General features: G+C 30.8%; 1 protein-coding gene across 1 annotated transcript; it reads right to left on the bottom strand.

Moving 5' to 3' along the window:
• Positions 1-8,425: 8,425 nt before the first annotated feature.
• On the bottom strand, positions 8,426-11,523 carry LOC101498429 (GDSL esterase/lipase At5g45960-like). Its single transcript, XM_004505059.3, has 5 exons — positions 11,206-11,523; positions 10,953-11,083; positions 10,364-10,597; positions 9,206-9,485; positions 8,426-8,770 (listed from the first exon to the last, which is right to left on the bottom strand). The coding sequence occupies exons 1-5, from the start codon at positions 11,468-11,470 to the stop codon at positions 8,577-8,579; spliced, it is 1,104 nt and encodes a 367-aa protein (XP_004505116.1). The 5' UTR covers positions 11,471-11,523; the 3' UTR covers positions 8,426-8,576.
• Positions 11,524-11,859: the final 336 nt, after the last annotated feature.

The following is an 11,859-nucleotide window of genomic DNA, read 5'->3' as shown; positions in this document are numbered from 1 at the left end:
TTGTTGAGATGGAAAAACGCTTTGTAAAAAGTGATAAGGCTGAAACAAGTTCTTTGCTTCAGAATTTAATTTCCATGAAGTATCAAGGCAAGGGAAATATAAGAGAGCACATTATGATGATGTCCAACATTGCTTCTAAGCTTAAAGGTCTAAAGCTTGAGTTGTCAGATGACTTACTCATTCATTTAGTATTGCTGTCTCTTCCTTCGCAATTCAGTCAGTTTAAGGTGACTTATAATTGTCAAAAGGAGAAATGGACTCTTAATGAGCTCATTTCATTATGTGTGCAAGAAGAGGACAGGCTGAAGCAAGATAGGACTGAAAGTGCTCACTTTACTAGCATCTCTAAAGACAAGGGCAAAAGGAAAAGAATTGAGGAGCCCAAGAACAAAGCTGCTGCTAAGGGTCCAGAACAAAAGAAGCAGACTAAGGATAACAACTGCTTCTTCTGCAGGAGTTCTGGACACGTGAAGAAGGATTGTGCCAAATATCACGCTTGGCGTGTTAAGAAAGGTATGATTCTGTCTTTGGTCTGTTCTGAGGTTAATTTAGCTTCAGTACCTAGAAACACTTGGTGGTTAGACTCTGGTGCAACTACTAACATCAGTGTTTCAATGCAGGGTTGCCTGAACTTCCGAAAGCCTAGTGATACTGAAAGATGGATCTATGTAGGAGATGGGAAGAAGGTAGAAGTTGAAGCCATAGGAAAATTTAGATTATTATTAAGTTCCGGTCATTATTTGGATTTAAAAGACACTTTTGTTGTACCGTCATTTAGACGGAATTTGATCTCTATTTCTTATTTGGACAAATCAGGATATTATTGTTCATTCGGGAATAAAGAATTTACTTTGTCTTTAAATTCGAATGTTGTTGGAACCGGTTTACTTTCTGGTTATGATAATCTTTATTTGTTGGAAACTGTGGCTAACTATAATGAAACCTTGAATGTGGAATCACGTGGTACTAAGCGGAAAATTGACAATTTCAATTCAGGGGTGCTTTGGCACAAGCGTCTAGGTCACATCTCTAAAAATAGAGTTGAACGACTTGTGTCAGATGGAATTTTAGATTCCATTGACTTCACAGACTTTAACGTTTGTGTAGCATGCATTAAAGGAAAACAGACTAAAGATAAGAAATTAGGCGCATATAGAGCTACAGACGTCTTAGAATTGATACATACGGACATCTGTGGGCCATTTCCAACTCCTTCTTGGAATGGTCAACAATATTTTATATCATTCATAGACGATTATTCTAGATATGCCTACCTTTACCTAATTCACGAAAAGTCCCAATCAATAGACGTGTTCAAATCCTTTAAGGCAGAAGTTGAGAATCAACTTAATAAAAGAATTAAAAAGGTCAAATCTGATCGTGGTGGTGAATACTACGGCAGATATGACGGTTCAGGTGAACAACGTCCGGGACCATTTGCCAAATACCTAGAGGAATGTGGAATCGTCCCACAATACACTATGCCGGGGTCACCCAGCATGAATGGTGTAGCTGAAAGACGAAACAGGACTCTTAAGGATATGGTAAGGAGTATGATTTGTCATTCCACCTTGCCAGAGTCACTCTGGGGAGAGGCATTAAAAACAGCAGCATACATTCTTAATAGAGTACCAACTAAGGCAGCGGCTAAAACACCTTATGAGCTTTGGATTGGGCGTAAGCCTAGTCTGAAGCACCTTCATGTTTGGGGATGTCCAGCTGAGGCAAGGCCTTATAGGCCGAATGAAAAGAAATTTGAACCCCGAACAATTAGCAGCTATTTTATAGGGTACTCAGAAAAATCAAGGGGCTATAAATTTTATGATCCTAATTTGAGAACAATTTTTGAGACGGGAACGGCAACGTTCTTTGAGGATATTGAGTTTGGGGGGAAGATTAAGGTTAAAGATTTTGTCTTTGAGGAAGAATCGGTAACAATTCCAGAACTGATTCTTCCACCAATTGACTTTCCCATTATTGAACAAACTCAAGATGATCTGGTTGTTCAGGAAGAACAAAATCCAGATCAAATTCAAGATCCTCAAGAACAAGTGCCTCAAGAGCCAGCTCCATTGCGGAGATCCACTAGAGAAAGGAAAAATGCTATTTCGGATGATTATGTAGTATTTATCAATGAGGTAGAGGAAAATGTTGGCATGACGGAAGACGACCCAGTCAACTTTCATCAAGCCATGCAAGATTCTCGTTCAGATAAGTGGATCGAAGCAATGAATGAGGAGTACAAGTCTATGCAAGACAATTCAGTTTGGGAACTTATCCCATTACCTGAAGGAAAGAAACCCATTGGTTGCAAATGGATTTTTAAAACCAAGCGGGATTCCAATGGTAATGTGGAGAGATATAAGGCACGTCTTGTAGCTAAGGGTTATACTCAAAAGGAAGGGATTGATTATAAAGAGACTTTCTCTCCGGTTTCATCGAAGGACTCTTTAAGAATAATCATGGCTCTTGTTGCTCACTTTAATTTGGAGCTTCATCAAATGGATGTAAAAACAGCTTTTCTCAATGGCGACATTGATGAGACGATCTATATGGTGCAGCCAGAAAACTTTGTGTTGGGAGACCCAAAGAATATGGTGTGCAAACTAAGAAAATCCATTTATGGGCTAAAACAAGCTTCTCGTCAATGGTACCATAAATTTCATCAAGTAATTCTCTCATTTGGTTTTGAGATGAATACAGTTGATGATTGTGTGTATCATAAGTTCAGTGGGAGCAGACATATTTTCCTGGTCTTGTATGTTGATGACATACTGCTTGCCACTAACGATATAGGCATGTTGCACGAAACTAAGAAATTTCTATCAAAGCATTTTGAGATGAAAGATCTTGGTGACGCCTCTTTTGTATTAGGAATTCAGATACACCGAGACAGATCTCGAGGTATTCTTGGATTGTCACAAAAGAGCTATATCGATAAGGTTCTCAAAAGGTTTGGGTTACAGGATTGCAAACCAGGGGACACCCCAGTTGCTAAGGGAGACAAGTTTAGTCTCAAACAGTGCCCTAAGGGAAGTTTGGAAATTCAAGAAATGCAAAAGATCCCTTATGCTTCAGCTGTAGGGAGTCTTATGTATGCCCAAGTATGTACGCGTCCAGACATAGCGTTCATAGTAGGGATTTTAGGCAGATATTTAAGCAATCCAGGTCTTGACCATTGGAAAGCAGCCAAGAGGGTCATGAGATATTTGAAGAGAACAAGAAACTACATGCTCACATATAGGAGGTCAGACCAGTTAGAGATCACTGGGTACTCTGACTCGGATTTTGCGGGATGCCAAGACAGCTTAAGATCAACTTCAGGCTATGTCTTTCTGTTAGCTGGTGGAGCAGTTTCTTGGCGTAGTGCCAAGCAAGGTCTTACTGCTTCATCAACCATGGCAGCAGAATTCGTAGCAATTCATGAGGCATCTGACCAGGGCATTTGGCTGAGAAATTTTGTCACGGGGCTGCAAATAGTTGAAGGGATTGAAAGACCACTCAAGTTGTATTGTGACAATAGATCAGCAGTCCTGTATTCTAACAATAATAGGAGCTCAACCAAGTCAAAGCACATTGACATTAAGTTCCTAGTTGTTAAAGAGAAGGTACAAAGTGGACAGATATCCATAGAACACTTAAGGACAAACTCCATGATTGCGGATCCACTCACTAAAGGTCTACCACCCAAGGTCTTTCATGAGCATACTGCTCACATGGGTGTGCTACAGTTTGAGGAATCTTGATTTTAGTGGGAGTTTCGTCCATTATGTAATTCATGTTCTATGTTTAATTGTAAAGTACAAATACATTGTATTTGGACTTTCTGATCAGAAATAAAGTTTAAAGTATTCAGTTTTTGGTTACTTTGTACATTTAAGTTATGGTATGATCTCATTCGATAAAGTAGGACCAGTTGAAAATTGACATGCATTGACCAACTTCATGTAATTTTCATGCTACACTTTTCATAATGGGTCTATGTCATTTAGTTGTGTCAGTACGGGTGATCATTGATGGGTTTAGTTATGCTTATTATGACGAAAGCCTCTTTGGTTCCATGTGCTGATATGATTAATGGACGGGACAATTTGGATTATACTCAAGGTAATTATAATGACATTTTTGACGTCATAAAGTCTAACACACTCCTAAGGATACATGTGTGACCAGTGGGAGATTGTAAGATTTATGGGTCACATATGTAATTAATTAATAAAGTGTGTTAGGGTCATTATATAATTAGCCAATAAACTAGGGGTCAAATAATATATAATAGTTTATGGCTAAAGAGCATAATAGTTATGAAAATTAATAGTGTAGATACCAGGCAGTTTCTAATTTAATGAGGGGCTGAATTGGAAATACTGCAATTTGGGATATAACTAATAATAGTTATATATAGGGGTAATGGTCCCCAAGGCAAACACAACAAGACTATTCAGTTTCAAAACCCTAAAGGAGAAAATTCTCTGGTTCTCTCTATCCCCATCAAGAGAGCAAGGTCTTCAGGGTGTTTTGCTGAGGAAGATCACCCAACCCATTGGCTCTATCATCATCATCTCAGGATTTCATTAATGGCAATTCCCACAGGTACGCTTCCGCCTTTGGCTATTCATCATGTAATTGACATGGATTGTTGAGCCCAACGTTATTAAGGTTTTTCCAACATCTCTTTCTCTTTCTTCTACACAAATTTACCAAACTGTAAATCCTCTCCTCCTCAAATGGATCCTATCCTCTTATCTCTTCACCACTATGGACGACACGTCGTTTTACTCACTGTAAACACTTGAACGGCAACATAAATAATACATACCCACACTAACTAACTACACTTGAAATTAAAATAGTTTTCCTTCTTTGATTTTGTTTTTGTTTTTCAATTTTGAATTAATATTTTATTAAATACTGTAATCCAGAAATAACTGTTTTTTATATCAAGTATTATTATTTTTTATTTTTTAGTTTAGAAATAATTCAAAACAGTTTTTTTTTTAAACCAAGTTTATGAAATACATTTTTAGTTTTGAAAACTGAAAACAAATTTTAAATCTGAAAATTAAATAGATTTTACCAATGAGCACTTGTTGAGAGTTCAAAATCTTAAGAGAGAATTTTGCCTCCATTGTAGACTTAAAGAATTAGTCTTCCACAAGTACGCATATTACAAATAAAATAAATATACAACAAGATTGGTTAGCTTGTTCAACCAAATTAGCACAAACAGTCCCATATGTAAGTGTATAAGCGTTTATAAAATAACCACTTAAATTATTTATCCAAATAAACTCATTGTTACAGTACATAATACATTACAAATGAACACATTCAGGCAAAATTTCAATCGAAGATCTCTTTATTGAAAGTAGAAAAGGAATGTTCAGCAAAAAAGGAATAAATTATAATTATAATTCCTATAAAAAGTTATCAATTTTTTAGTTTATGAAGAAAAAAAATTATTCACTTTTAGTCTTTATTTTAAAGTTATTTTTATAAAATAAAATGATATTTGAGTTTCTAAAAAATGTCTACAAAATCAAAATAGATATTAGAGTGAAAAAAATCAAAGAATAAACTTAAAATGTTGTAATTTTATAATTCATCTTCTTTTTATTATATTATAAAAAATTATAAAATTTGGAGCACTCACCAATTTGAGCATGCGCTATTGAGCTACTTGTACAATTCAACAATCGACTTTGTTAATAACTATTACTACAGGTGAATGAATGATGAAAATATACTAGATTGAAGTTAGACTTTGTAAGATATGAGTCTTACGTATTTTGATAATTACGTATTTTGATAATGTTATACATGAGTTTGATCTATTTTATGTCTTTAAGTCAATTTTTATGTTCAACGTACTTTTTTGAAATTTTATAAATGACAAGTAGTAAGCACTAAAGACATATATAATTAGACTAAGAAGTTAATATGTGAATCAACTTAATTAAGTTATATTTTAATATATAATATTATCATCCTATTTCAATTTCATTCTATAATAGTTAATACATTTAAATTTAAATTTACGATTTAGCACAAAGTAAAAAATTTAATAATAATAATAATAATAGGAAATACAAAATTATCTATATTTAATTAAACAATCCAAACTTTGTAGATCTAATAGGCTTTTCCAATAGTATGTAGTTTAACTTCTTTTTTCTTTTTATCTAATTAAGATTTTTTTTAAACATTGATTTGACTTAGTATAAAAAATTTTGATTTAGCTTGAGTCTATTGCAGACTAACTATAAATTATTATTGATTTATTTGGTATATTCTCACCCCAACTATTACATACTTGTTATTTGACTATTAAATATTTATACTAATTTTCAAGCTATATAAATGGTAATAATCATTTCAAAAATAATTAATTTGTCACTATGTGTGATTTTTTTTAACAAAAACTTAAATAAACTCAAAAAAAGCTCAAGTGTCCAATTAAATATTTGAAGATAATTAAGTATCATCATTTGAGGTTTTAATTTATTTATGGCCTTTGATGTTTCAAGTCATTCTCTAAATTTTCATTATATATTAGGAATGCATTTGTTATAATATTTTTTGTGTGTAAAATTATTATTATTTTAAGTAATTACTTTTAAAAGTTTGTATTCGTGTATTACAAATTTTTAAATTAATGAAAAGTAATATAAAAGTTACTTAAAATGAAAAGTTATTTTTAATAGTTTATAAAAAAAAAATATTTTTTAATAACTTATTTTTTATTTTTAAATAAGTGACTAATTTAATCCGTTATTTTATACTAGACCGGTTGACGTTTTCATTCTTCCACTCAAATTGTTCCGTCTCGCTTAACTCACTTGAAAAATAAGGCACTGACAAAGCGAATTATATGTCAATTTAATTTAAAATTTCTTTTCCTTTTTTAGTATATTTCTTTATAGATATATATATATATAATAGGTTAATGTTAGTAGATAAATTTTAAAGTTTTATTTTTAATCAATTATCCTAAAATTTAATATATTTCATTTAATTTTTTTTTGTTATTTATCGATCAACCCACAACCCGTGGAAGAGAGGACAATGCTACAAGTTTTAGTCCACACATCTAAGTTGATCTGATACACTTTAGTCTTATTTTAAACTTATATAATAGAAGCAATCAAAATAGACCGAATTGACTTATTTTTTTCAACTCTAATTTCGACACAACTCAATAACTTAATATTGTGATATAATTAAGATATTTTTGTTGCGTGCATCTACAAATGTACTCTTTTTGGGTAAATTGCAAATGCATTGATTAATTAAGGAGTGAATCAACTTTAAAGAATCTATATTAAAATTAAAATTTAAAACCTTTAAGACAAGTTAATGATGAATCACTTTATAAATGTGTACTTTTTTGTTAGGCTTAATTGTAGTTTTGGTTAATCTGTTTTTACCAATTCACATATTTAGTCATTTTATTAATTTAAAAGTTGACGGTTTTTGTCACTATAAGATTTTTGAACTAAAAATTGACGATTAGACGTATTTTAAATAATACGAGATACAATTTCATGATATAGAACTATCTAGATACATTAGTTCATATGTCATTAATTAAATTAAAATTTACAGTTTATTCCAATTTTATGATATAGAACCAACTTAAGTTTTTACAGTATTTTATTCTGATTTTATAGATGTTAATCATTCTACATCATATTATCAAACTCTTTATTTAAAATATGACACGCCACTATTTTTAGTTAAAAGATCATATGGATGGAATAAATTTATTGACTTTTAAAATAGATGATCATTTTCATAAATCAGTAAAAATAGGAAGACTAAAACTGTAATTAAACCTTAGCATTGGAGTTTCCAACTAAGATATATATATATATATATATATTTAAAATGAGACTTGATTTTAATAATTCATAATGCACGTAAGGGTATATGACAATATAAGAATGATAACTTTTAAGTATTTATAACTTGTGTATACATGTAATTCCACTATATATATATATATATATATATAATGACGGTACTATAAAAAAGTGTAAGTTTGTATTATGAGCATTTTGATATTAATTTTTTTCAATTTATACACGTAGACATTATTATAATATCTATTAAAATCGATTAAATTAAGAGTTTTAGGACATTTATTTGTTCAATTTTTACTCGAATAACTACATAAATTGTTTTCATAATTAAATTAAAATTTTAATTAGAATCATTACAAAAAACATCATTTCAAAATAGACTTTTTTTTTTAGTTTGGTGTTATTAAATCTAAAATATGATCAAAATAGTTTATAAATAATATGTCATTCTATTATTAATAATATAATTTGATAATACTAAAATATGTTAATTTTTAAATATATCATAGAAGTTTCAATAAAAAAATGTTTTAAACACTTTACAATAAGTCAACAGTCTTCAATTCAACGGTAAATAAAATCTTATTCAAAAATATTTTAATTATAATTTGAATTATTCTCCTCTTTCATTTTTTGTTTTTTTACCATACATTATTATAATAAAATAATAAATTGACAAGAATGTATAATATTAGTAAAGGATAGCCAGGAATCCTAGCCGTTGATGAGGGCATCAATCGTGTGACGGGCTGCCATGAACATATCATGGTAAGCCTTCTCCGTAGGGTGTATTGAATCCCAAAATACATACTTTGATGGATCAGAGCATACATGCGAAATACTATTGCACATAAATGTTGCTTCAATTAAACCACTTCCACAACACCCACGATCAACCTCATCAAATCCTACCACAATAACATACAAACAAATTATTTAAATAATTAGTCAGTCTAATAATCATGTAATTATGAACTAATCCATAAATACAACTAAAAAAAATTCCAACAAAAGTTAAAGACAAAAAAAATTTGTTCCATTAATTTTGGTTATCTTTAACTTTTAGAAATTAAATTAGAAATGAATTTCACATTGTCTCTAATTTACAAAAAAATATTAGTTTAATTTTTCACAAAAATATCTCAAATTAAATAAAAAAAATTAAAATATCAATTATTATTTTTTCTTAATAATTGAAAGATAGTTTTAAAAAGAGAAAATACATTAACAAATTTAATGTTGATTTTTCTTAATTTTTGTGGATTTATATGTATATATATATAGAGGTAGTATTATATTTTATAATCTTAATAAAGCAAGGGAATAGAATGCATAATCGTTACCAGGACTTCCATGCCCTTGAATCATGTTATCTAAGGGTCCATATATGTCGATGTAGGAGATCTTAGCAGCATGACGAGGATTAGAGAAATTCAATTGCATTAAGAACAATTCATGTTGAAGCACCGTATTATGATCTCTTGCCACAGCGGAATATTTGTCTACACAACTTCGTTCAAGAAACGCATTGTTGCCGGAATTTAATGTTATCATTATCGGCAAACATCCCATCGGAGGTAATCCAACAAAAGCAATTTTTCTAGCACCTTCTGTCCACAAATTCTAAATCATATTTAACTAGTGTTAGTTAATCAAATGACAAATATTATATGTTTTACATTTTTTTTTCTTATTAAAATTAGTCTCAATTGATTAATTAGTTTTAATTGAGAGTTCTTAAACTAGTCATTAGCCCTTTTTTCTTAGTGATTTGTTTGCTCTTTCGACTTTTATTGGGTTGGAATTCTTGTTGCTTCTTTAGTTATCTGAGCTACCATACACCTACTCACAGCTACCTCCACTATATATTTTTCCTTGGTATGGAAAAAGGTCATAAATTAGAATTACAAGAAGCCAAAAGTAGCCTATATTTACAATGCTATATTTTTCCACATTTGTACTTTTCTAACTTTAAGGTTCAAAAGGGAAGTAGAACACACCTACCATAACTCCCAATTTATACGAAGTGGCCAGTAAGCAAGTTTTCCGATAGACTACTTGATAGGTGTTCTAATGTTGAGAAATACTTGAAAATTCTTTAAAATTCTATTGAATTTGAAATTTCTTAATTAATACATTTTCTATATATTTTAATTCACCAATTAAATTAGTAACACATTTAATATACTAAATTGATCGCCGTCGATTTAACGAAAATATGTTCAGAAGATAAATATAGTAATAAATTTTTATTTCTGAACGATGACATTAATCATTGTTATTATTTTAAAAAAAATCATTTATTAGTCTTCGACAGACTAGATGTCAAAGTGGTCAACACTAAGACTTGCATATAAAAAAGATGTGATTGAATTAATGCAAATAATAGAATAGAATTAAAAATGTGTATTATATATTAATTAATATTATATCCTTATTTGTGTGTAGTATTGTATAAAGAAGAAAAGTGTGTAGTAGTGTAGTGTGATTTAGAACCAAACCTGTATGAAATCTGTCATATGTTGAAGCAAGAATTGCCTGTAGGTTAAGAGGTTATAGTTTCTTCTTCGAATTGGCACCGTAAAATAATTAACAACGAAATCATTTGTACCCGCGCTTATGAAAAATACAGCATTGTTCATATGATTTTCAGCTCTTTTCTTACCAATCTTACTCTCCACCCTCTTTTTGTATTCTTTGAAATACTCCAGTTGCTTTGGTATTGGGATCACATTCTGCAATTAATAAGGCATAGTACAATATTAGACACAAATATGATTTCATTCCACCAAAGGATCCAATAATTTAACATAGAAGCTTAAATCCTTAACTTAGATTAATAAATCCATCAATTAACTTCATAAGTTAGTTTTGCTGATATTAACTTCATAGTGACACTGACACATGCATGGTTTATTTAAATTGAAGTTGCATTGACATGTGTAATGTAGTTGATGCAGCCGCAATTGCAGTTACAATGCTGCATAGACCTCGTGGCAACATCTTTACATTATTGCAATAGTTGTGTTTGCAGATTGTAATTTAAAACTATAACCTAACACTTAAAACTGTGAAAGATCAGAGTCTTACACCAAGAGTTGGTGTGAGTGGGTCAAAACCAGAACCAGCAGAAGCAAAACTAACTCCTGTCATAAGCTCTTCGTCACTGAGATTTGGATCCAAATATGGTGGCACCAACTCTTTCAAGCCTAAATACGAAGCTGTGTACAATCAAATATTAAACATCAAGAAATCAATTTCATCATTAATTCTCTTTAATTAAGTTACAACATTATAAACTTTTAACATGCAAAGGAAAAAAAAAAGGTGAAATTATAAGTACCAACAAAATCAGTGCCAAGTTTCCCATTTGTGAACCTTCCAGTGGGAAGTTTGTTGGCAAAATCTCTACCATAAGGTGGAAAATCACTTTTGAAAGGTGTGTTTACATAGTTATTATTTCCTGGGTCTACTGTGGAGTCTCCAAACACATATATAGCAGAAACCTTATTATTTGAAGCTTCAATATTTGTGACATTAAAGCATAATAAACAAAGCATGAAAAAGTGCAAAAGTGAGAACAATGGATGTATATCAAAGGTTTCCATGATAATAATGGGACTTGAATAGTAAAAATGATTGTTTTGGAATATCTATCTATTTTAATAAGCATGATATGGCCATATATATATGGTATGCGGTTGTTCTAGAAGTTGGAATTAATTTTTTATGACCAAAATAACCCTCAAAAGTATAAGAAGATTCACAATTTTGTCCATTTGTTAGTGCGAACTTGGGGTAGCTAATTTGGTTGGAAAATTTACCAAACATTTCCAAAACTTCTGAGCTTCTTAACAACTTTTTTCTGATTAATTGTGGTGTTTGATAAGATATGAAGAAAAATAGGCGACAAAAAGTATACTACAAGTATATTAATAATATATTGATTATGTGATTTAATAATGAAGTGTACAGAGCATGTGGGAGTACTTATCGA

This window comes from Cicer arietinum, chromosome 6 (assembly GCF_000331145.2).
Source record: "Cicer arietinum cultivar CDC Frontier isolate Library 1 chromosome 6, Cicar.CDCFrontier_v2.0, whole genome shotgun sequence".
Lineage (NCBI taxonomy): Eukaryota > Viridiplantae > Streptophyta > Magnoliopsida > Fabales > Fabaceae > Cicer > Cicer arietinum.
Note: the sequence above shows the minus strand (reverse complement) of the source record. Positions and strands in the feature narration are given on the sequence as shown.

What these genes read in the sequence shown, in the direction of transcription:
- LOC101498429 (XM_004505059.3), bottom strand. Translation starts at nt 11,470, where the DNA reads ATGGAAACCTTTGATATACATCCATTGTTCTCACTTTTGCACTTTTTC. An exon ending in CACTCACACCAACTCTTGGT is followed by an intron (nt 10,598 to 10,952) that starts GTAAGACTCTGA and finishes TATTAATTGCAG; the next exon opens with AATGTGATCCCAATACCAAA. An exon ending in TCAAGGGCATGGAAGTCCTG is followed by an intron (nt 8,771 to 9,205) that starts GTAACGATTATG and finishes TTATTGTGGTAG; the next exon opens with GATTTGATGAGGTTGATCGT.